Below are 27,301 nucleotides of genomic sequence, written 5' to 3' on the forward strand. Positions count from 1 at the left end.
TAAGATATTGCGTGTTTACAGGATACAATTTATCTTTAATATCTTTTCATTTGAAAAGAAATTTTATCCGACATTATCGACCGTTAATCTGTATTCTTTGCAAACACGGAAGTTAGTTGTTCAAACTGATTACGTAATTAGATATCAAAATGAATGTGAAATAGACGTCCTACGTCTAAGTTTAAACCAGATATACGTTCATTATGTTGGTAGAATTGTGTTTATCCTCAATTATATCTTGCATTGTTGATGCTGGGAATCAAGGTAAATATTTTATATATAACATATTATTAAATTTTGCAAATTTGCAAATTGTTTTTCGTCATTGTTATGACATGGGGCTGTATCTGTTTTTATTTCAGTTTTCCTAATTTATACTAAACATGCTAAATATTTAAACCGCTCAGTAAACGCTATTGACAAAAAATATCTATCTACAAAATATTCTAGTCCTGACCTATATTAGTACAAGACAAAAACAATCTGTATGATCGTTGTTACGTTTGAATTAATGCGTTGATATTTATTTCTCAAGGTCTTTCATTCAAATTATCTGAAACATGTCAGTATTTATAATTGAAAAAGAAGCAGCGGCTCTTACCAGAGCAGTTTTTGCAAATTGTTATTTACCATCCACTGCAAATTATATACTGCCATACTATAAAAGTTTATGATCATGTATGTGCTTAGGTAATATTAATTAAACCTGATGAAATGACTGCTTCAACGTTACACAATTAAATGATGAACTATTTTCTGTTGTAACATTTACGGTTCAATTGATCCGTGAAGTCTAATCGTGTTTGTTTGTTAATTCAGATCATTCACACTAATTATCTAATCAAACAGGAAACCGAAGAAAGTAACTTTTGATTTTGATTTTTAAAAGAAAAGAGTTTGTGAAATTGAAATACGTTTTCCGTTCTCTACTTTCTTCTATTGATAAATACGTGACTATTTTAAAACGAGATAAAACGTTTACAATTATTGTGTTTAATTGATAGAACAGGAAGGTTAACATTGCTCCTTTATTTTGAATACGTACCTTTAAAAATTATACTTTATATAAACACTTCGTGGTCTGACGCCTGTAATTGAACAGTTTCGATGCAGCACACAGATAGCTAGCAAAAAAGTTTGAATTTTCTTTCATATTCTTATTCAGTTATGATTATTATCATTTTTAATTTAGAACCATGTGAGACAAACAACTTCATAGATAATTGGAAAAGATCAGTTGCATACGAACCAGATAATCCAAATCTGTGTGACTCTTTCCTGCTGGAAGACTGGTACAGGGTTGTAAGTGGTGCGGGAGAACTGATACCAACAGAATGCCCGGTAGGAGGCTGGCGATGTGGAACCACTAATCCTATTTGGCTATCTAAAGGTTCGTTTTTACATAAATTGTTATTACAATTTCTATGTGAGGGTTCCAGCAACACGATATCCAGTGATTTTGTACAAACATACAAACATTAAAATACTTTCAAAATGCTAAAAAAGTTTTTTTGAAGTTGATTTTAATTGATTTATGAAAAACATAATTATGAATCATTTCAACCACCCGTGTGTGTGTGTAAAGTTTTGTTTTCAACAAAATAAGTTTCTCAGTTGAACACTTTATCGTTAAACTATTTCAAACTTTTTTACTTGCGTGCAGTCTGTTAACAACAAACATCTACCTCCATTGCAGAACAAAGGTCAACGACATGATTGTAAAATTAATATGTATGCAGTCATGTTGGCGTGTAAAATGCAATAGAGATTTAGCAATATAATGTATCTCAAAGTTCAGAATAAAAAAATTTTGAATTCCAATGTATATATAAAATGCCCAAAAAACTAACTGTTGTGATTCATTAATTTCTAGATAAGTATATTCGGACAAACACATTTCAGAACTCGTGCTGATTCTCAAATTTTAGATTAAACAAAATCGCTGTTTGGATTTAATTATCTTTTATTATTACGAAAACGAAAAAAAAGCAAACAATAAAATCTCTTGAATTTCAATGTTGCTGATAATTTCTTCCATGTGAGATAGATAAAGGCAACAGTAGTATACCGCTGCTCAAAACTCACAAATCCATGGACAAAAAAACAAAATCGGGGTAACAAACTTAAACTGAGGGTAACGCATTAAATATAAAAGAACAACGACACAACATTAAAATGTAGCACACACACACACACACACACACACACACACAGATATTGTGTCCCAATGCCTTCATACAAGGTTAGGGGCGACTGATATGAGTTATTTTAGGAGTAAAGTAGTAGGAAAAGTTAAATCCAATTTGAGTTACACTATATCTCTATAATCTGCAAAACAATTTAAATTATAATTTCATCTTTATAGATGGTGTTAAAGACGGTGAAAATACATATCCTGATGTTGGTAAAACTGTTTCCAGAATCGGATATGCAGTGTCAGATGATAACTGTAATTCAAAAAAGTACCCAATCAAGATAAAGAATTGTGGTCATTATCACGTGTACTATCTTAAACCAGTACGAGGATGTCTTACTGCATACTGTTTTGGTATGTTACTATTTAGTCGTAATTGTGTAAACTATTCGAATGGATGACATATATCGATTATTTCTTAATAGTTGCTTTTCTTTTTGTCTTTATTATTTTTACTATGTATGTGCGTGTATGTCTGTGTATCCTGCCACAAATAACACTGATCTCATTCATTTAGTCACTCGAAACACTAGTGTAGCTGGATATAACATAATCGAATTCACCTCAAAGAAAAAACATTTTACGTAGCATATTTTTAAATGATAATAAGTGCAAATAATTCAAAATGTCATATATTTCTTTTAGGTGCAGAGCTACCTTGCCCTGTAGGACTGTCTTCAGAAACTGGATTCACCCCTGGCTGTGGAAGTAAGTAAAATGAATTAACTACAAACTTAGTCCCTTGTTGATAAAAATATTTTAAACGTTAACAACTGATGACAATCCTTGTTTACAATTTAAATTGCGTAAATGGATTTTTCCTGAGTTGTTTTAGAATATTGAATTTATTATGATAACCCTTAAGTCATTTTGGTCAAGTAGTAGTAGTTAGTAGTCACAAGCAAAACCGTTTCAGCATAAATGTATTTTTCGTATTACTCGAGTTTTTTCTTTTTTCTATTTCATAGCATTTACGAACACAACTGTGAGTCCAAAACTCTCTGTGAAAATGCACAAAGAAACAATCGATGGTAAAATTCATTTAACCCCCAAATTTGAGTGTACAGCTGATGATGCAACTGAAGAATACAATTATGACGTCAAATATTACATAAATAATGTAGAGATTGACAGTGCAAATAATCTTAATGTATCGTATGAGGACCTTGAACAAGCAGCATTGCTACAATCACACTGGGAAGATGTTTTCAAGCCGAACATGTTTGTATGTATTTTTATTATATTTTGAATCTTTTGAGCAAGAAAAAGATTTAGAACTAGGAAATAACTAAGAAAAATCATAAAGGACATTTGTCATGAATATCGGTCCCATGTGTTTTTCTTTAAACATTTAATTGTAGAGGAATATTACTCTTATAATCTTAACAATACTGATCAAACTGTGTATGGAATAGTCATCTAAGACTTACTATCATCTGAAAACATGAGATGTTATCTGATATGTTCAGACAGTTATTCTCTTTTTATGCTTATTCACTGCGGTCAATTGAGTATTATGCAGGCAATTAGCTTGCAATCAATTTCGTACTGTTCGGTAGCTTTGTAAACAATTACATGTGATGTTGTTGTCAAGACCAGAACTGGGCAGCCTGGACATAGACTGAACAAATCTAGTTGACCGCAAGCGAATTGTCTGAAAAATAATTAATTAACCAGTGTAATTGAAACACAAACAATGACCTATATTGTGTTGCTTAGTATTTAAAAGCTATTTTAGTTAAATGAATGTTGCATGCTGATCAAATCTTGTTCACAAGTGTGTTGACTCTGTACATATACACTTAGGGGTCATCCATAATTGTCAACCATTTTCCAAAGTGTACAAAACGTACACTTGGGGGGAGGGGGTTAAAAAATCAACATTTTCACCGTACGCTTTTCTTTTAATTTCCAGAATCTATTTCGTCTCCGTAGGGAAGGTCGATGTATAAAATCGATAATTGGCTTGGGTGTGTTTCTCTTCTTATTTCTTCTTTATTATTTTCACTTGATGATATTTATTTTTATCATAATTCTCCTCAATCCGGATTGAACGATTAAAAGATCAAATTTAATTAAATGAAAACTAAATCTTTCAAAAATGAAAACTTGTAAAAAATTTTAAACAAAAAGTTTGCAAGCATTTCTCAGTACCCCCGATTGTCAATTTCACCTGCTTTATTATAGATCGTTATCGTTTCACTCTGTTTAATAAACAAAACTGATGGAAACACTAAATTCTTTGAATGTTTTGATTTTGACAAGACGCCATTTTGTGAAAAGATTTTAAACTTGTCCTTCGATTAATTTCCTTGTAAGGGCTTGTTTACAATTTTTTCACGGTTGTAATGGCGGCGCTGTTTACGACGACACTCGCGTCTCTAACTAAGGGGGATAATCGAAAAAACCTGTCTATTCCAAAACAGTAAACCAGTAAACCGGAAGTAAACTTATTTTTCTTAGTATAAGCCTCCTTCAATAAGGAGCACCTCCATATGAAGTTTAACCTTAACCTTAAAAATTATCCGATATATGTACACGTTACAGTATATATACATAAACGATAATTAATAGTGCCATGAATGGCATATTTACAGGGACCTTTTAAATAGAAATACAGGCGGGAAATTTAAAAACTTAAAATGTTTTAAAACATTACACTTTTATTGATTGCTGTCTTGAGCTCTGATTCCATCAACAACTGTCAGTCCATACTTTACCAATGCAATATAACCATGCATTTCCCTTTCTTTGATTCTTAGCATAGTTTATGTGCCCTTTTGTTAATCTTTTGCATGCTCTAGGTGTCCTGTGTGATAGGGGAAACACTAATCTTTGAACTCTTTATTCTAACAAAACACAAGCATCACAGATAGATGTCATCAAATAAAACAGTCAGATATGTTTTAGTTTATTTTCAATGCAAAAATAAAATATAATAAACATGATCTTCTTTTTATTAAGAATGATTGATTCCTCTCTTGAAATCTGAAAATGGTTGATGTACACTTTTTGAGGGAGGGTGGGGGGTCTGAAAAAGTGTACGTTTTGTACACTTTGGAAAATGGTTGACAATTATGGATGACCCCTTACCAGATAAATGTTTTGCGTATTGTTATTCCTCTATTTTTTGATAATTGCACGAAAAATATCTCATTTTGAGTATTTTCATTATTTATTGCTACATTTACACTTTATATAAAGAGAAAACGAGTGAAGCAATAACCCTTTTTGTGTTGCTACTTATTAACTAGAGTTACAATAGATGAAAAAAAATGAGAATGAAATCCAATTATTTGTATTACTAGGTAAAATGTTCTATGCAAGTAAGAGCTGAGGGGTACACATCACCAGGACCTAAGACGTTTTCTGATCAGTTTTTTGCGGGCATTAAGGTACGGAATATTTTGATGTTTTGTTGTTTTCTCATTGCAATTGTACGATATTTGTATGGCAATTATATCATCTGAGCGATCTCTTGCGTTAAAACATTATTTACGTTGTCACGTTTATTGTTGAAATTGTACAATGCATCACTATTACGCGGTTGTCTACAGTCAGAGCAAACGAAAACACAGAAGAACACGAATAACCCTTAACTTATGTTCAAGAAGACTTCAACAGTTTCAAAATGTTTCAAATTGATACCAACACAGATATTCAGGGATATTAGAACTATATACGTTTCAAACGCACTGCTAACATGATCAACCGTCTATCCTTGAAAAAAAAATATTTAAAAAAATGTATCATTGTTCCCTTCTTTTTTGAAGTTGTCATATTTCAGTTGGTCAATCCCAGTGGACAAATTTGAAAAAAAGGATTGAACATACCAAGCATTGAACATACCAAGCATTGAACATACCAAGCATTGAACATACCAAGCATTGAACATACCAAGCATTGAACATACCAAGCATTGAACATACCAAGCAGACATTCAAATCTCATAAATCGAGATAAATATGACAACACCAGTGAAACAAACAAATACGAAAGTCGGTGATAAGACTACAAAGATTGAGTTATAAGAATCCCGTCAGCAACTGGATGTGATAAAAGGTTCATTGGAAGGGTAATCAGATCCCACTCCATCTGTGACACCCATCATCGTTTTCGAATTAAATACACATTTTGTGACGACAATGGTTTGTTGATATACATGGCTAGACTTGGATCATCTAAAGATAAATTAGTAATGTGTTTGTTATAGCAGTTTCTCGATAACTTTTGTGATTGGTATGTATGCTTTTGTTGTAACAGGTTCCCAATAACGAAAGAGGCTTTGCTGTGAAAGAAGGGAAAACCTTGAAAATACCCATTGAATTTACGCTCCCGGTTGGATGCATTTTTCCTGTTGATAGGTAATAAAAGCAAAGTATTCAGAACAAAATTATTGCAACACATACAATGTATGGATACAAAACTTATTTTTGTTTTGGACAACAGATTTTAAACAAGGTATTTTTTACATTATTTGTACATTCATAGATATATAATCGCTCTGCATAATATATGTGAATCGTAGCTTGTATTGAAGAACTTTTTCCATGCTTACTATATTTACGTTTGAAATACAATTTTAGCCTGGAACCTACCGGACCGAAACTTTGAAAGATTACAATGCCAAGACTTGGCCTGCAAACTTTTTCATGTATTAGTAAAGTTTCTTCTTATTCAGGAAATGCGTTAGATTTATTTAGATTTTATAAAAATATAAACCATTTACTCTACTGTTGCGATTAACAAACACTATCTTGTAGTTATTGCATACGCTATCATACTTCATATTGCTCTCTGTGTAATTTATTTCAGTCGCCGAGAAAAATCTATCAGAGAAAATTCTTGTTTTGTTGAATTGTACAATGCCATTCCTAAATACCAAAGAGATAAGTGTGAAAACGAGGACTTGAAATTCCTAACAGAACATTGTGGAATAAAAATAAGCAACAGTAACTGGCAGGAACAACATTTCATTGAAATTATTGGGCAGATTGACAACAAAATTAATATGAGAGATCGACTTACATTTCTTAGATTATGGAGTGACCCAAAGCATGGCTCAAATATAAAGCACTTGGGTATATGGAAAAGTGTTCACTTACCAGACATAAAGGTAATTTATAGATTTTTAAAACACCTATTGTATTATCACCATTGATATTATTTATAAATGAATATTTTAATGCATCTCACTTGTCATATCACGTTGACGTTCAATTTAAGTAAGAAGATACATCAGAATCACTTACTGAAAAAGGTATCGGTTTTGTTCATTGTAGAAGGCCGTATAGTGATCTGTGTCATATGGACTCTTGTGAAGAGTTGTCTCATTGCCACATGTTCTTTTTATATATGTAGGACTCTGAACCGCGATGGTACTCCAAACCACGATGGTCACGCTGAGGTGCGATGATTTGACGCCAAAGTGCGTTTTGATTCACACTGAAGTGCGATTGTGTCACTGTGACGCTATCTTGTTGATAGCTACGCCGAAGTGCGATGGTGGTAACGCTGGAGTGTGGTGGTCTATACAATCTTAGGTTGGTCCCCTCCGTAAAACATTCAGTATGCCTTCGAAATATACAAATATTATGGTCAAGAATTTCATAACGGCCGGGAAACAGGCTTATACGAACTACATTTGCAATGTTTTTCATATTGATTTAGCAGTTATTCAGGTTTTTAAGTTGATAAGGGGCGTACAAACTACGAGAAACAGAAAGGGTTGGCGGCTAGGTGAAATTTTATCTACTGCAGCGATTTTTTTTTTCGAAATTCTTAACAGTTTGTTTTTTTGTTTTATTACCAATTCGGCCTGACATTTTTATTAATACATCAAGGTCCACAAACAGAATCTCTTCATTATACTATTGCGGTTAACGAAGAACTTATGAGAGAAATAACGTATAGATAGAATAAAAATGCGGACATATTTCCACATGCAGAAAATCGAAGAGGACGATCTCAAATTTAGTATGCATCTGTCATTAAGGTCATCCATAAACCATGAATAACGAATGTAAATTTATATACTAACTATTAATAACATCTACCTTCATTAAAACTTGCACATCTGTAGATTTTAAACTAAAATTATACGTCAAATACTTATACCATCGCACAGGCATCGCACTTCGGCGTAGACCATCGCACTTCAGCGTCCCCATCGCACCTCCGAGTCCTACATATATACAACCCATTGATTGAAACGTATGAAGACAAACAGCAGTTTAACAAGACCATACAGCCTATGTAAGAAAAAAATTAAATCACAAAAATACGGAATTCCGAGAATATATATTTATGACTTGGTACTGGCATTTTCTTATGTAGAAAATGGTGGATTAAACTTAATCATTCAATTGATTTTGAAATAACAAATTCAATTTATCCGCGAATTCGGCTTTCTATTTATTTTCACAGTTGGTACAGTACATATCGGTTTTCGTTGAGGATTAACTGAAACCAAATAAATCACCTTTGAATTGGTTGAATATCGGTAAGCGAGACATTTGTTATTGTTTTTAAAGCGGAAGAGGCAATCATATCATTATTTCTTGTACAAAACATATGGGAAAAACATTGTTTGACAAAACATGTGTTAAAAATATTACAGTAATTTCAAAACTAGTATGTCTGTAAAGCTTACTTATCAAAACAATCAACCAACAGAATGATTTTTATGGCGTCTGTTATATTACTGGTTTAATGGAGACATTTTGCAACCCAAAATGGTGAGTTAAACTTTGTGTTGTAGCTGACTACATTTCCAATCTGAATGATAGTTGTTTATACCACCGTCGATATTTTAGACACAAGACAAGTAAATTGAAAATTAAGTTCATTTAGCGCCGTAGGTTATCCGATAAAGATTGTCTGTCGTTAATATATGTATATATTAGGGACTGAATTATGATGAGGCTTACCTGTATATGAAACATCATTGAATATATTCTGTATATCAGAAAAAATGTTACGTTTAGATAAGTTCAAGCAATTCCGAGACAAAAAGGGAGTTTAGAGCGACTGATATCTGGATTTACTTATATGTTGAAAAACATAATTAAGTGTTATACTATTTTTCTCATTTGTGTATAATCTCTTGATATAAAACGATATATCTAGTGTTAGGTTGATGTTAAATACTAGTAGTTTAGATATACTAACTGCCGTCGTGTCAATTTATGCATATCTCTGATGAGCTTATATATTAATTGTCAATTTATTTTAGTGTTAAATATTTTTGGGAAGTCACTAAGCTATAAAGTTAGATTTGTTTTAAGTTCTGAATTTTGAACAGAGTGATAATAATGTTAAAAGAATACTTTGATTATAAATAGTGTTATTGTTGTTACTATTTATTTGCATCTTTGTTATATAGGTATTGATAATTGATACTGATGAACTGTCATTAGGAAAAGCATGCCTATCCCATAATGATCCTCATATGCGGAACTTTCAAGGAAAGTATGTAATATCATAAAAGTAACAATATAGTGATATTAAATCTTTGTCATAAATGTAAAGCAAAATGTCATTGTTAGTTCATCTTAAGGCAGAACTTCGTAAAATACAATATTAATATCCAACCATTTCGATTACAATTGAATGTATTCAAATTCAATATAATGGTACTGTGAAGTTTGGCTGAAAAAAAAGATCGAAAACGATTATTGCAAACATCCATATAGATGTCTCTTTAAGATTGTGGTTTGTTTATAAAAATGTTATGTGTGTTGATAAATTTTTATTAATGTTTAGATACTGGGAACTTCAAAATAATTTTCCCGAGCCCTCAACAGGAGAATACATAATGTATAAACATGACAGGCTTCCTCAACAGGTATTAATAATAACCGATAGCATGTATTTTATTGACAATATCAAACCATAATTTATAAGTTTGGTTTTTTTATTACATGAAACCCCACTAGTAACTTTTTTTGGTTATCTTCGTTCACACTTTGACAAGTGAGTATAGTTTATCAATGCCAAGGTTGTTTTGCACATTCCTATATAACTATATTTTTGATCTTACGGCTTTTTCTCCGGAATAAATAAACATTCATATTCGGACCTACAAAGGGATATGTGCGTCTGCTATACAATCCCGACTTCAGACACGCTCAGCATACAAAGATACAGATTTAATATTTCGTAATTCTCTCTTTTGGGGGCAGGGGCTGTTCCAGCTGGAGTCCCAACTCAACAGAAAGGGGGTGGGGTTCTAATCAGTCAAATACATGGATCTTTTAGATCGGGTCCAACCCGCGAAACCCCTTCCCCGGATCGGCCACTGGATAACGAGGGGTGGGGTGGTCCGAGAGTTAGGATCTAAAAATTTTGAAAGGTTATGGTTCTCCTCTTTGAGACATTTATCTTTTATTAAAGGCTGGTACATGCTAACTAGAACTGTTACCTTATGTTTGCAATGGTAATGTTTGGGTCTAAAATTAAAAGAAATAAAATGTAGAGTGCGTTTGAATTGTGGTAGATGACCTTTAATGCGTTATTAAACAGAATAGGGTGTTATGTGGCAAAATATTTTACACAGTGTCATAGGGAAAAAACAATGGAGTCCGATTATTTGACCTTATATGTCCTTAAATGTTTGTGTCATATCGTTTACTATAAAAATTTACCCCATTAAATCAAAATTTGTAAATGCCTAAATAGGTATCTATCAATCGATTTCGAATATATCATTGACATTAAACGGAATTTAATCCTATTAGTAACTCAATTTTGAATTGCAACTACATGTATTTTCGGTTTTTTTTATAAACATAGAATATATTTAAACAGTATATATTATTGCTGTCATCTCTGTTTGAGCAATTTATGAAGATTATCAGATATTGCTTTCATTATAATATCAATAAAAATCAGAATATATTAATTTTATTATAGATATTGTTTTTTGTAGATCAATGCCTTCTTCCGAAAATGTTGGGGTGCACTCTGTAATTGTGGTATAGCTGTTCGAAGTGCCGACAGCCTGTTTGTTGCCAATTTTTGTGAGACAATTTACAAAGGACAAAAACGAGCGAATCGTTATGTTGCTTCATGGCTATGTGATGACCAAAATCTGATTATAGAAGAGAATGGAAACAATTACAAGGTAAAAGTTATTACAAAAATTTCCTTATCCTCAGATCACACGATTTTTTTTGTGAGGGAGGTGAGAGAAAAAATTGTTGTGGATTTCGTATTTTTGTTATCTAATGTTTATTTAACGTTTACTTTTAAGAAAAATTAGTCTCTCTCTTTTTGTCAGCTTCCTGTCACCAGGGTCGCGTTCAATATCGTAGCAGATACATTATGCTATGTAGATTTATGACTGTTGAACGTGTAGCTAGCCTATCTGCTACATAGATATTGATAGCAGCTAGGCTAACTATTCGTTCAATAGTCATAAATCTACGTAGCACTACGTAGCCGCTAAGATATTGAACGCAACTCTGTTTCTGTTCTTATTCGCGTATCCTTGGCTTTCAAATTTGATATTCGATGTTAAGAGTTATTTTTATTTGTTTTTTTAGATCCAGCTGCCAAGTGGAACACAGGTTGAATTCAGCCATGGAACTGTATCTGATTCTACTTTGATCAACAGGATTCAAATACGTCCAACACAGTTGGATTTTGATCACACGACTGGATTGTGTGGAAGATACAATAATAACGAAAGAGACGATTTTATCGAAAGAAACACACATTTGAACGTTCCAAATGACATTTGGAGGTTTGCAAAATCATGGAAGTATGTATCTTGTGCGTAAAATCAAACTTATTTCTAACATTAATTTACCGTCGTAATTGCAATTAGTAACGTCATAATTTGTTAACATAAATTATTTATATAAATGTGTAAAATTTTTCGAACATTGATACAGTTTGACCATTCTCATGTAAAGTAGATAGTGGGTCCGCTCCGGATGATTAAAATATTGAATACAAATGCTACAGATTACTTATGTCTTCTCTCAAACAAAAAGAGCAAATGTAAAAGCTACACATTATTTATATATTCTTCCAAACAAAAAGACTAGATTCAAAAGCTACACATTATTTATATATTCTTCCAAACAAAAAGACTAAATTCAAAAGCGTCACATTACTTATGTATTCTTCCAAACAAAAAGACCACATTTAAAAGCTACACATTACTTATGTATTCTTCCAAACAAAAAGACTAAATTCAAAAGCTACACATTAATTATGTATTCTTCCAAACAAAAAGACTAAATTCAAAACCTTCACATTACTTAATATGTATTCTTCCAAACAAAAAGACTAAATTCAAAAGCTTCACATTACTTATGTATTCTTCCAAACAAAAAGACTAAATTCAAAAGCTTCTTGTTACTTATGTATTCTTCCAAACAAAAAGACTAAATTCAAAAGCTACACATTATTTATATATTCTTCCAAACAAAAAGACTAAATTCAAAAGCTTTACATTACTTATATATTCTTCCAAACAAAAAGACTAAATTCAAAAGCTACACATTACTTAATATGTATTCTTCCAAACAAAAAGACTAAATCCAAAAGCTACACATTACTTAATATGTATTCTTCCAAACAAAAAGACTAAATTCAAAAGCTACACATTACTTATGTATTCTTCCAAACAAAAAGACTAAATTCAAAAGCTACACATTATTTATATATTCTTCTAAACAAAAAGACTAAATTCAAAAGCTACATATTACTTAATATGTATTCTTCCAAACAAAAAGACTAAATTCAAAAGCTTCACATTACTTATATATTCTTCCAAACAAAAAGACTAAATTCAAAAGCTACATATTACTTAATATGTATTCTTCCAAACAAAAAGACTAAATTCAAAACCTTCACATTACTTATGTATTCTTCCAAACAAAAAGACTAAATTCAAAAGCTACACATTAATTATGTATTCTTCCAAACAAAAAGACTAAATTCAAAACCTTCACATTACTTAATATGTATTCTTCCAAACAAAAAGACTAAATTCAAAAGCTTCACATTACTTATGTATTCTTCCAAACAAAAAGACTAAATTCAAAAGCTACACATTACTTTATATGTATTCTTCCAAACAAAAAGACTAAATTCAAAAGCTTCACATTACTTATGTATTTTTCCAAACAAAAAGACGAAATTCAAAAGCTACACATTACTTATGTATTCTTCCAAACAAAAAGACTAAATTCAAAAGCTTCACATTACTTAATATGTATTCTTCCAAACAAAAAGACTAAATTCAAAAGCTACACATTACTTATGTATTCTTCCAAACAAAAAGACTAAATTCAAAAGCTTAACATTACTTATGTATTCTTCCAAACAAAAAGACTAAATTCAAAAGCGTCACATTACTTATGTATTCTTCCAAACAAAAAGACTAAATTCAAAAGCTTCACATTATTTATATATTCTTCCAAACGAAAAGACTAAATTCAAAAGCTTCACATTACTAATGTATTCTTCCAAACAAAAAGACTAAATTCAAAAGCTTCACATTACTTATGTTTTCTTCCAAACAAAAAGATTAAATTCAAAAGCTACACATTACTTAATATGTATTCTTCCAAACAAAAAGACTAAATTCAAAAGCTTCACATTACTTATGTATTCTTTCAAACAAAAAGACTAAATTCAAAAGCTACACATTATTTATATATTCTTCCAAACAAAAAGACTAAATTTAAAAGCTACACATTACTTAATATGTATTCTTCCAAACAAAAAGACTAAATTCAAAAGCTTCACATTACTGATGTATTCTTCCAAACAAAAAGACTAAATTCAAAAGCTTCACATTACTTATATATTCTTCCAAACAAAAAGACTAAATTCAAAAGCTTCACATTACTTATGTATTCTTCCAAACAAAAAGACTAAATTCAAAAGCTACACATTATTTATATATTCTTCCAAACAAAAAGACTAAATTCAAAAGCTACACATTACTCAATATGTATTCTTCCAAAAAAAAAGACTAAATTCAAAAGCTTCACATTACTTATGTATTCTTCCAAACAAAAAGACTAAATTCAAAAGCTTCACATTACTTATGTATTCTTCCAAACAAAAAGACTAAATTCAAAAGCTACACATTACTTAATATGTATTCTTCCAAACAAAAAGACTAGATTCAAAAGCTACACATTATTTATATATTCTTCCAAACAAAAAGACTAAATTCAAAAGCTACACATTACTTATGTATTCTTCCAAACAAAAAGACTAAATTCAAAAGCTTCACATTACTTAATATGTATTCTTCCAAACAAAAAGACTAAATTCAAAAGCTTCACATTATTTAATATGTATTCTTCCAAACAAAAAGACTAAATTCAAAGGCTTCACATTACTTAATATGTATTCTTCCAAACAAAAAGACTAAATTCAAAAGCTTCACATTACTTAATATGTATTCTTCCAAACAAAAAGACTAAATTCAAAAGCTACACATTACTTATGTATTCTTCCAAACAAAAATACTAAATGCAAAAGCTACACATTACTTATGTATTCTTCCAGACAAAAAGACTAAATTCAAAAGCTTCACATTACTTGTGTATTCTTCCAAACAAAAAGACTAAATTCAAAAGCTACACATTACTTATATATTCTTCCAAACAAAAAGACTAAATTCAAAAGCTACACATTACTTAAAATGTATTCTTCCAAACAAGAAGACTAAATTCAGAAGCTTCACATTACTTATGTATTCTTCCAAACAAAAAGACTAAATTCAAAAGCTTCACATTACTTATGTATTCTTCCAAACAAAAAGACTAAATTCAAAAGCTACACATTACTTATGTATTCTTCCAAACATATAATTAAAGTAACATTCACAAACAATTTCGTTTGCATCTGTATCTATCAATAATTATTAGGACTTCAGATTGATACAAATATACACGTTTTAGTCGCTATGTAATCACCAATGAAATGAAATAACATTAAACTATCTTTAATGGGCACGATGGGTTTAAAAGACAGAATAATGGGTTCAAGTGAAACATACTAAGACCGTTTCCCATATGTGTCTGTGTGTGTCTTGACAGAGAATTTCTGAAGGGACACCCTGGTACCGTTTAATGAGTTTATGAATAAACTCATCATAGATACCAGGACCAAATTTAGTATATATGCCAGATGCGCGTTTCGTCTACAAACTTGTCGTTGGAATTCACACTTTATATTTTATACACATCTCCAAACTGAAAATATATATCTTACTGTATCTATATTACTTTTTATTATTTCGTAGGGTTGATGGCACTTCAGAATCTTTGTTTAGTTTAAACGGGAAGTTACCGGAAATGAAGTATTTCTTACAAGAATACTGTATATGCAAAACAACACAAAATGGACGGGAAAACCCACCTATATATACATGTCTATCAAGTATAGAAATGGACAAATGTAAACAAATCCAGACGAGTAAATCTGTTTATCATGCTTCTTGCTTAACTTCAACTCATCGTAATAAACGAGATGTTTCAGATATTGACGACATTGATGAGCGACCTCCCATGTTTCCTATGCATATAGAACCAGACGCATATCATGCTGCTAGTGAGGTATATGTCATTTATTCATGTGAATTGCTGTGTTAACCATTTATTTAATTTTGTTGGGAAATACAAAATATGATTTCTAATACTCAAAGTAATGCAAAAGGTATAACAAAAGGTTCATCATAACAAACGAACAAATATGGCTGTATTTGCATGTCAAAAACTACTCTGAGTACAGACCTACCTGTGTAGTTGAAAAAGTTTTAATGCGTTGCATCAACTAGATAGATTAAAGTTAAATGCATTTTGTGTTTCAGAAAGATCTCTTTTGGATTTTGATGGGCATTGTTTTTCCTTCATGCATAGGGTGTGAAAATTAACTAAGTTGTGGTACAACTTTGAGATTCTCCCTCAGGTAAAAACCGGTGTGTATTGTTTTGATTGGCCTTAATTGACATGTACAAGAGGTATCTTCACAACTATAGGTGAGTTAAAGAGTTTATCTGAGTGGACAGTATCAAAATATTTCAGGTGTTTGTTTATTTTTACACCTTCTGCAGATAGTAAAAAACAATGCCCATCAATAACTAAGAAAGATTTTATCTTTCTTTAACACAAAATGCATTTAACTTTTATATATCTAGTGGATGCTAGGCCGTAAAACTTCCCAAGCAGCACATGTAAGTCTGTATACAGAGTAGTTTGTGAAGTGAAAATACGGCCATATTTGTCCATTTGTTATGATGAACCTTAACTTCAAGACAAATTCATAAAAGGGAAGTCTGTAAATCAACAGAACAATCGTTAACAACTTCCATATTCCTGATTTGGTACTGCCGTTTTTGGAAGAACATGGTATGATAAACCTGGCTAGGTTAACTTCACACCTGTACATGTTGTATGATATTTATTTATAGTTTCGTTTCGTAAAACTTATGAGCAACCGAAACGAACATAACATTGTAATGTTACAAAAACGTCAACAAATAAGGTGAAGTAGATAGTAAATTTAAATTTACAAATAACGTCAACACAAATAAGTTTTGTCGTTAAATGTTTAGACTGTATATAGTATAAACCTTCTCGATATTGTAACCATTTTGTTAGTACAAGGGTAAACAAAAGAGACACAGTACTGTAATCACTCTTTTCCCGTTTGACTGTCCCTCTGGTATCTTTCACCCTTCTTTTAATGATTAACATGTCAAATTGATTGATCTGATGACCACAAATGTTCTGAATCTTCTTTTTTTCAAGAAATGCAATTGAGTACCAAAGATATTAAAAAAAAAACTAAACTTATATTCGTAGTCTTAAATGTGCTTTTTTGCACCTGAAAATTATTCTAAATGTGTTTAAAGTCTTAGGTAGAAGTGAATGACAGATTCCTAAATGGCAATAATTTTTTTATGAAACCCTTCAACGGATATACACAAGATGGAAATCAGGATAATATGACAGCAAATTGCAATTGATGCTTGCTAGGAAACTGTTTCGTCGTTCGGAGGAAGCAACGAACACTCCTTTGGCACCGTTATTATCATACATGTTAATTTAGTATTGGTTTCACAAATCTTTTACAATCATTGTTTAGTAAAAAAACATTTGTACCAGCAAAGATCTTGTTAATACTGCTATTAATACAAGTTTTATATTTAAGGTTTCCTTAGGGTGGAAAAATGGATTCACCGAAGAAGTAGCTAGAAATAAGTGTCAAGAAGCGTTTGAAAGAACTCTTGCATATGCCGCTTGTTCAACATACGTTCCTTCAGTAAATGCACAAGATTATGTAACAGAGTGTATTGAAGATATGAAGGTATATAGAATTTAGTTGATTGTGCGATGTCACGTGCTTATAGTGTATATATATCTAATGCATGGTGTGTCCAATAGTTATAAATGTTGTCTGATATAAGACGACATCTGTTGAGTATTCAAAGACATATACTGTGTTCCAACCTTCTTAACTTGTCTAAAGATGTCAATGGTTAAAAACAAACACGTGGAAACCATGTATATTTAAAATACGGTCAATGAGCGTATCATATTTCAAATAGGCAGTCAGTAAACGTGAAATAGTTTAAATACACACTATACGGCCTTCGTGTACAGGAGTGTGCTCCTTACGCAGAAACTTCTCCCATGGAGTTACGAGGAAGAACGATATTGTGCTATTGTAAAACTTGTTTGTTGCTTGTCTTTCAGTTTTTGCATTGTGCTTGGTCTATCTGACTTTTGACGTGGCTCTGTATTTATACATCCCGTCATTGTGTTATTGTACTATGGCAAATTTGTGTATTCTTGTCTTTAATTTTGGTAATATAGTTAGTATATTTGCGGTTTGTGCATCTTTGTTACATATTTTTTTTTTTTTTTTATAACACAATGTTGACTGCTGTTTACCTATTATGTCTGTCTGTTTTATTCACGCACCGTTGTCAATATAATGGAATTTGATGCGACTAACATACAGTTGAGAGCTTACGCTAGCTTTAAAACCAGGTTCAATCCACCATTTTCTACATAAGAAAATGTTTGTACCAAGTCCGGAATATCTGAAATGACTCTCTTATGTCAATATTGACGAATTGATAATAAAAAGAAATGAATCTTCAATTCACACTTCATTTGGCAATTGGACTCTCTTTTTGTGTCTAATAAGAACAATGGTCCACAATATTTGCATATCAAATTATAATCGATACCATTGGGAACGTTCATACATACAACATATTTCTTTTAAGCTTACCTGGTCCAAAGGGAAAAGTGACCTTTTCTCATCACTTGGCGTCCGTCGTCCGTCGTCGGTCTTCTGTCGTCGTCCGTCGTCGTCGTCGTTAACTTTTACAAAAATCTTCTACTCTGAAACTACTTGCAAAATTTAACCAAACTTGGCCACAATGATCATTTGGGTATTTAGTTTAAAAATGTGTCCGGTGACCCGGCCAACCAATCAAGATGGCCGCCATAGCTAAAAATAGAACATAGGGGTAAAATGTAGATTTTGGCTTATTACTCTGAAACCAAAGCATTTAGAGCAAATCCGACATCAAGTAAAATTGTTTATCAAGTAAAGATCTATCTGCCCTGAAATTTTCAGATGAATCGGACAACCGGTTGTTGGGTTGCTGCCCTTGAATTGGTAATTTTAAGGAAATTTTGCAGTTTTTGGTTATAATCTTGAATATTATTATAGATAGAGATAAACTGTAAACAGCAATAATGTTAAGCAGAGTAAGAACTTCAAATAAGTTGACATGACCAAAATTGTAGGTTGACCCCTTAAGGAGTTGTTGCCCTTTATAGTCAATTTCTAACCATTTTTCTAAAATTTTAGTAATCTTTTAAAAAAAAATTCTCCTCTGAAACTACTGGGCCAAATTTAACAAAACTTGGCCACAATCATCATTGGGGTATATTAGTTTAAAAATGTGTCCGATGACCCGGCCAACTAACCAAGATGGCCGCCATAGCTAAAAATAGTACATAGGGGTAAAATGTAGATTTTGGCTTATAACTCTGAAACCAAAGCATTAAGAGCAAATCAGACAAGGGGTTTAATTGTTTATCAAGTCAATATCTATCTGCACTGAAATTTTCAGATGAATTGGTCAACTGGTTGTTGGGTTGCTGCCCCCCAACTGGTAATTTTGAAAGAAATTTTGCCGTTTTTGGTTATAATCTTGAATACCATGATAAATAGAGATAAACTGTAAACAGCAATAATGTTCAGCAACGTAAGATCTACAAATAAGTCAATATGACTTAAATGGTCAGTTGACCCCTTAAGGAGTTATTGCCTTTTATAGTCTAAAATTATGTTACAAAATATTTTCTCTGTAACTAAAGGGCCTAGTTTATTATAGATAGAGAAAATTGTAAGTAGCAAGAATGTTCAGTAAAGTCAGATCTACAAACACATCACTATCACCAAAACAAAGTTTTGTCATGAATCAATATGTGTGCTTTGTTCAATATACACATATACCTAGGTGAGCGATACAGGCTCTTAAGAGCCTCTAGTTTAATTATGTTCTTGTCCACTCAGTGCAAAAACCACTTTGAATTCCAAATCATTGTTTTCATTTCAGATCGTTGGTGATGACAAGTTCCTAAAGGTAACACTTGCAAATTTTGCGTCCACTTGCTTAGGAAACGCAAAGAAAATGGAAAATCTGACAGTAACCAACAGAACTGAAACTGAAAACAGAACTGAATCCGCAAACGAAACTGAAGTACTAGAAGCTGATCCTGGGGCACCATTAATGATGTCAATATTAGAAGTGATTGAACAAGCTACATGTCCTGATAATTGCTCTGGAAATGGTGCTTGTCAAAACGGTACTTAATTTTAAAGAGAACCAACAGTTTATACTTTACATATAAAATGTTTCCAAAAAATATCCCTATTTTTTTATATCTTTAGATGTGTGTATTCAGATAATAATTGATCATTGATAGGACGGAATTTTTTCTCACTTATATCAAAAGTTCTTCAAAAGTTATGCATTCATGTTAATCATGTTTTGTTCGTCTCCTGCTAATGTTCAACTACTTTACTAAAACTCATTAAAAGATAAAAGACTTTATTTACCGTATGTCATTGTATAAAAGGGGCCTTGTTGGCCGGCTAGTCTAAGTTTTCAAACTACTGTGTCCCTAGCCTTGTCTTCGCCGAGGTTGTGAGTTCGAATTTCGCACGTTACAGGTGCACTCGACTCAAAACTTTATAGACAAGGAAAGTCAGTTTTTCTGTCACTAGCATCCCCCAGAAATAAACACTGACCGCCACGAAATACCAATACGTGCTGAACGTGGTAATTTATACCAATAAATCAATCAATTGATATCATATTTATCATGTTTATGTAATAAATAGAAAAGTTCCCATTTAGAAAAGATAATCCTTATCAAATGACACCAACTGTTATGTTTTTTAGTAAAATCTCATGAAAAAAATATAGCTTGAACAAATTTTGTAAAGGCAAATCCTTCTACAATTAGATTGAAATCAGACAATTATCTGAAATTCCTTTCTTGGATGAAAATATTAGGGTTTTTTTTTTTAGTATTCATATAATGTATCATTCCAGGAGTTTGTGGATGTAACGATGATTTTTTTGGGGTTGATTGTTCTCTGGAAAAGACAAAAGCACCGCTGATAATAAAGTCAGCTTTCGAAAGTATCTGTGATAATTCAGAAAGACCATGTAAAAAGTTCATAATTCCTGGACAAGACTTTTATCCGAAAAATCTCACCTGCAAATTTAGGCCATTTAAGGTAATTTTTCATTAGCAAACCACTTATATGAAATATTAACAACAATATCAAAAACAAATATATATTTCATGACTAAAATTTCTTTTTTATCTTGTTTTGCTGATAAAGTTTTTTTCATTTACTTTGAGTCTCATTCTTGTATAATGATGCAATACTAGATAAAAAAAATCGTGAGTTACGGGCAATAACTAAAATAAATATTTCATGTCTTGAATTGTGAGTCAACCACTCACAATTCAAGACATGAAATATCATTCAGATTATTTTAGTTTTCGCAAAATATGCTAAAATTTTGATTCATTGACAATAATTCTATACGGAGTCATCTGACAATTCACTTAAATATGACTTATATTTAGATCTTATTTTGTTGATTGTTTTTTGTGTTTATAGTAGAGATGTCAACAAGTACAGGACTACTCGAGTATCGCTCGGTAGTATAGAGTATTGATTACCAATCGGTGTCCTGTTAAAATATTGTTGCTTTCTTAAGCTTAAACAAAATGTTTTATTGAGAGCTTATCCCGGAAAATCATATATTATTTGGAATTAATAAAAACTAAAATACGATTCGAATGTTTTCGTTTCACTGTCATTTAAAATTTCCCCAAACAGAGTAAGAATATGAACAAGAGCATTTTTCCAAGACTTACACACTAGCTATTCTTAGTCACTTCACAACCTCCTCGTCACAGAAAAAGTTGACATTTAACTTAAAAACATATTCTTAAATAAAATAAAATTTTGTAACTTGTTTTGGCCTCAATAAAATAAATATTAGCATCAGAAAGTTCTAATCATCACCCCTTTATTGATCATTAAATGTGTTTTAATAAGGTTTTCAAATACTGTTGTTTGAGTCATAATTTTTCTAAAGATATCTACTAATTACTTCATTAGAGTATTGCCAGTCAGTGTATATAGTTAGTACATGTAGTAAATGAGTTTTAATTATGACATAAAATTCCTCGGACTATTATCAAGTCCTAGGTAATAATGTTGAGGGTTTTACGACAATTGAACAACGACCTACAATATTATATAAATGGGCATAATTTTGTATTTCCATTTTGTAAATGTTTTACCGAGCGAGTACTCGAGTATCGCATGGTTAATCCAACGAGTAAACAATGTAAACCCTCGCCGAGTTGAAATCCCTAGTTTATAGTTTCATTGTATCAGTTATTGCTACCCTGAGTAAATTGAGATATTTAAAACATCAATTGATGTTGTAGTGGTAAACTCCATCGTCCGCCTCCGATTGCGGAATTTTCACGCTGTGTTGAAGATCCATTGGTGCTGTTGTTGTCTCTTTAACACATTCCCTGTTTCCATTTTCCACTTTTATCCCTCATATGCTTAAAACTGTTTACCTTATGTTATGATATTGTTTATAATGTGCTAATATACCGTCTGATTTATTATGAGATAGAGTTCATCATCTGACTACACATACGGTTGTATTGACGTTTATTTGACTTATTATATCATTACATGACAATAGCTTTATAAATTATTCCGAAATGACATTTGCTTTTGATTTACAGTTCATTGAAAATGAGACGCATATTGATTTTCAAAAGAGCGAAGAAACCTTCATCCATCGAGGAATCTATAGAAGTATATTCTTAATGTTCTGTGAAATACCGGAATCTCGAAGACGACGTTCTCCTGATGTAAGCACAATAGCAAATGGATATTTAATCAGTATATCAAATGATGGCCTCAATTTTACTGAAGAATTGGCAGTCGTATCATTTGACGCAAGATGCTACAGTTGTAATGTAACAGACTTTTGGTGCACAAAAGAGGTATATACAATTTTGAATTCTACAAATATAATAAACATTTGAAAATGTCATTAATATATTTTTTTATCTTTTGAGACAGTCAAATGAAAACAATATGATAAATGCCAATTAATTGTTTCTATAAATAAAAAACGACAAACACCATTCATGTTAGACAATACCAAATGGGTTACCAACTAATATAAATCAAAAGACGAATAGACAAAACAAGCCTGGCAATAGAAAGGAGGCAAAAATAGAAGGACAAAACAATAAGTTTCTTTTTTGTTTGATTACTATGAACAACATTTCCCTTTCTTCTGTGGGGCCTCGATGGTCGAGTGGTTCAAGTAGTTAATCTACTGTTTTACCAGAGAGCTATTACACTTAGATGGTAAGTTAAAATCCGTCACGTGGCAGTTAAGTTCAACCTCATATGTGAATTGACAAGGATAGTGAGGTTTTATGCAGAAGGCCCGTGGTTCTCTCCAGGCACTTTGGTCGCCTCCACCAAGAGAAACTAATAGCCAATATTGCTGACAGTTGCATCAAACACAAAAATATTAATCAATCTGTATCTGATTCTGTGGCCGTCATGGCTTATGCCATTTTTTCTGATTCATGTAGAAGTGATAAATCTGATGTAGCTATAGGTGCGAACCTAGATGATATTTCATTAAATATTATCTTGCGTAGGTGTGTGTTCATTAAAATATTGTTTATTTGAAACACTCATGGTAAATTATTACGCTAGGCATTGATGACATTAAAGGCAACAGTAGTATACACTGTTCAAAACTCATAAATCCATGGACAAAAAACAAAATCGGGGTAACAAACTAAAACCGAGGGAAACGCATTAAATATAAGAGGAGAACAACGCATTAAATATAAGAGGAGAACAACGACCCAACACTAAAATGTAACACACACAGAAACGAACCAAGCATCAGACAAAATCCCACGAGAATAACAAAAATATCATCAAAACCAAATACATGAATTTGGAATAGACAAGTACCGTGTCACGTCTTATCGCAATGTGAATTTACACTCAAAACTAAGAGAAAACAAAGGACGCAACGTTAAAATGTAAGACACACAGTATCGAACAATATTATAACAATGGCCATATTCCTGACTTGGTACAGAACATTTTTAAAGGAAAAAATGGTGGGTTGAACCTGGTTTTGTGGCATGCCAAACCTCGCACTTTAATGGTAATGTTAAATATAACATTGAAATGACAACATAATATTACAGGACTACAATACAAATAAATAGGAGAACGTATTAGACAAAGAAACACATGATTAGTAGATAACAAAAAGCATCAGGTTTAAAATTCAATACGTCAAAAAACGCGCCTCGTCCACACAAGACTTACCATTGACACCCAGATATAAAAGATCGAAAGTGAAAAAAAGTACAAAGTTGTACAGCACTGAAGATCAAAAGTTGAAAAAGGTTGTGTCAAATACGGCTATGTTGTATGCTTGGGATAAGAACATCCTTATTATTTAGAACAATAAATGCTATTGCAAACAGTAAATTTTATCAAATGAATATAAAAGATATACATAATGAAATTGAAGTATTAACTAATTACAGAAAACAAAACCCGAATACATAATGCAAAGACCAACACAGAATAGACACACCCGACTCAGTCCAGGCCTCAAAGCAATAAATCATAAAAATTACGTCACATACGAGGTGGTGAAAAGGCACAAAAATTACGTAACATTTGAATTTATGAAATGTCGGGAACAGCACAAAAATGACGTCACATATGAAAAACTATATCTCAAAAGTAAGATAGAATTAGGATTTATTTAAGATTATAATAGAACTAAATACTGATATAACATTTAAACACAATGCATATTGCAATACTTATTAATAGCAATTAACTATAATTCATATATTTCCAGTTTGTTATGAATCCAACTTCAAACGTAAATTATCGTACAGATTACGTTGAACAAAATCAAATCTAATAACATTAGCCAGGGGTACAATATTTGAAACGGTTGGTTTTGAATACCCTTCAAAAATCTCAGAGATTTGCCTTCAAAATGGTTGATGTGAACGCTCGCTAATAACGTAATTAAGTGTGAAGTGTCTTTGTCGAGTTTTACATATCCTTTCAATACAGCGTTGTACGTTGCTTTGTATATAACTGATGCTGTTATACATTCGTTCTAGTATTTAATTCGTTATTATGTTTTATCTGTTTCAGTATCAATTTGATTGTCCTCTTCGGAAGCAGGTTAATGGTACGAATTATGTATGTGTATACAAAAAGGCTAAAGTAACACCTGTAAAAGATTTTAGGTTGTATCGAACACTTTTATTAAAACAGGTTTTACTCATTTTATTTTCGTAAAATTTTGAAAAAATATTTACCTTAATCCTTCATCAAAAATATGAAAAGTTCACAAAACTGTTTCCCTACACTTAGTCAAATAAAAATCATTAGAAAAAAAGCAGTTTGATTGACACTTATGAACATTTTGAACCTTAACATTTCCTAACAATAGAACGTGATTAAAACATAAAAACGTTCAGCTGATTTTATTAAGAGAGGGACGAAAGATACCAAAGGGACAGTCAAACTCATAAATCTAAAACAAACTGACAACGCCATGGCTAAAAATGAAAAAGACAAACAGAAAAAAATAGTACACATGACACAACATAGAAAACTAAAGAATAAACAACACGAACCCCACCAAAAACTTGATTTGAAAAACAACACGAGTTATCTTAGTATAGTGATTTATACTACCTTAAGGTTCTGATTTCATATTCTTGTGTCTGATGTACTATTTATACATGTACATTAACCATGATCAGTACATATTGCTCATCAAACATTGCATCACTCGAAAACAGAAACCTTATTAACTGATAGCGTGGAGCTGACAGCCGAGAATCGAAATGAACTTAAAACGTTGGTAGGAATTTAAAAAAGTTGCAGAACGGAAAACACTAGATTGGTTCTCATTTTATTATTTCAAAGACTTTTAATGAAAATATGTGTTTTAATAAAGAAATTGAACATGTTTGGAATTCGTATTTTTTTTCAAACATGTTTTGCCCAGAAAACTAACCTCTTAATACTTCTCATTGTGAACTAATCTGTGTGTTTTCGGTACATTTTGTTTGATGCAAATGTACTTCAACTTTTTTAACGTTAATCCATTGCAGTTATTGATGTTGAAGATAACACAGTTTACATAGGAGTTGGTATTGGAGTTGGAATCGTAATTATCATTCTCATCGCACTTGGAATATTCATTTTCTGCAGAAAACAAACTAAAGAAACAAATAGGTATTATATTTTTTTCTAGTTTACGTAAAACGCTTAGATCAGTTTTCAATTGCTATGAATTCGTTGTTCGATGTTGCAGTTGTATAGAAGCTACAGACCTGTCTGGATATAATTTGGCTATATAATTTGAATACAATCATGACACACATATATGTTTCTCTTTACAGAGGGTATGATTTTACAAAGGAACGCATACCTATGACAGAGACACACGGGGACCAACAATCACAAGAACATGAAGAAGAAGAAGTCACATTACTTCGAAAATCAGAAACATCTTGACAATAACCATGTTAATCCACAAGAAGAAGGCGTTCCTTATTGTCATTGACGTCGGAATAAAGAAAAATATTGATTAAGATAAGTCAAGACACACTGTTGTAAAAAAGGATTACAGTTTGCTGTACATAGCACATATACATATAGTTGCCAGGAGCTCAATGTATTTCCAGTTGTTTTTCAAATTAAGTTTTGCGCATGTAATTTACATATTTTGTTATAAGCAACTTATAACTGTATTGTGGCTTTCTGTTCTGCCTACGTCAAGAAAAGAATGTTATTGTTATCAATTTGATTGATTGTACACTGCAAATCATTTTGATTCATATACTGAACTCACAGAATAGCAGCTGAAGGGTTTTGAACAAGATTTTTAGATCATGCATTGTATAAATACTACAGTTTTCGTCAATTGTAATTTAAATACTTTCAAGTGAATATTTTACTATGCTTGTGGTTGTTTTAGAGTGAGGGTTTCTCAAAGTGCATTTGTTTTAACACAAGTCGATACTTTTTGTCAATAAAATACACTAAAAATTGGGGTTACTACTTAACCCGCCACATTCTGTATGTGCCTATAGCAAGTCAGAGGCTTGTAGAGTAGTTAAGTGACTGTCGTTGGTTACTGTATTTTCTATTTGTTTTTCGTTTATTGGTTTCACATCAATTAAGTTGTTGGGTTTTTTTTTTTAGATTACATGGTTTCACAGGAATATGACAGTTCTTGTCTATTCGTTTTTAATGTGTTTGATCATTTGATTTTGCCATGTGATTATGAACTTTTCGATTAGATTTTCCTCTGAGTTCAGTATTTTTGTGATTTTACTTTTCACGTGTTAGCATTGTGAATCGTATTATACACTATTATGTGGAGTCATTTACATATCGCAAAGG

At 31.7% G+C, this 27,301-nt stretch overlaps 1 protein-coding gene across 1 annotated transcript; it reads left to right on the top strand.

Moving 5' to 3' along the window:
* LOC143054786 (von Willebrand factor D and EGF domain-containing protein-like) lies at positions 1–26,947 on the top strand. Its single transcript, XM_076227836.1, has 20 exons — positions 1–264; positions 1,193–1,390; positions 2,366–2,548; positions 2,840–2,902; positions 3,163–3,419; positions 5,503–5,589; positions 6,458–6,558; positions 7,010–7,310; positions 9,579–9,664; positions 9,959–10,040; positions 11,124–11,318; positions 11,740–11,957; positions 15,471–15,783; positions 17,381–17,536; positions 19,812–20,061; positions 20,814–21,001; positions 22,549–22,812; positions 25,034–25,070; positions 26,005–26,128; positions 26,296–26,947. Exons 1-20 carry the CDS (start codon positions 204–206, stop codon positions 26,408–26,410), a joined length of 3,279 nt encoding a protein of 1,092 aa, XP_076083951.1. The 5' UTR covers positions 1–203; the 3' UTR covers positions 26,411–26,947.
* Positions 26,948–27,301: the final 354 nt, after the last annotated feature.

This window comes from Mytilus galloprovincialis, chromosome 12 (genome assembly GCF_965363235.1).
Source record: "Mytilus galloprovincialis chromosome 12, xbMytGall1.hap1.1, whole genome shotgun sequence".
NCBI lineage: Eukaryota > Metazoa > Mollusca > Bivalvia > Mytilida > Mytilidae > Mytilus > Mytilus galloprovincialis.

Coding starts and splice junctions, on each gene's coding strand:
- LOC143054786 (XM_076227836.1), top strand. CDS start 204: ATGTTGGTAGAATTGTGTTTATCCTCAATTATATCTTGCATTGTTGAT. Junction 2,549..2,839: donor TCTTACTGCATACTGTTTTG/GTATGTTACTAT, acceptor TATTTCTTTTAG/GTGCAGAGCTACCTTGCCCT. Junction 20,062..20,813: donor AAATGGTGCTTGTCAAAACG/GTACTTAATTTT, acceptor GTATCATTCCAG/GAGTTTGTGGATGTAACGAT.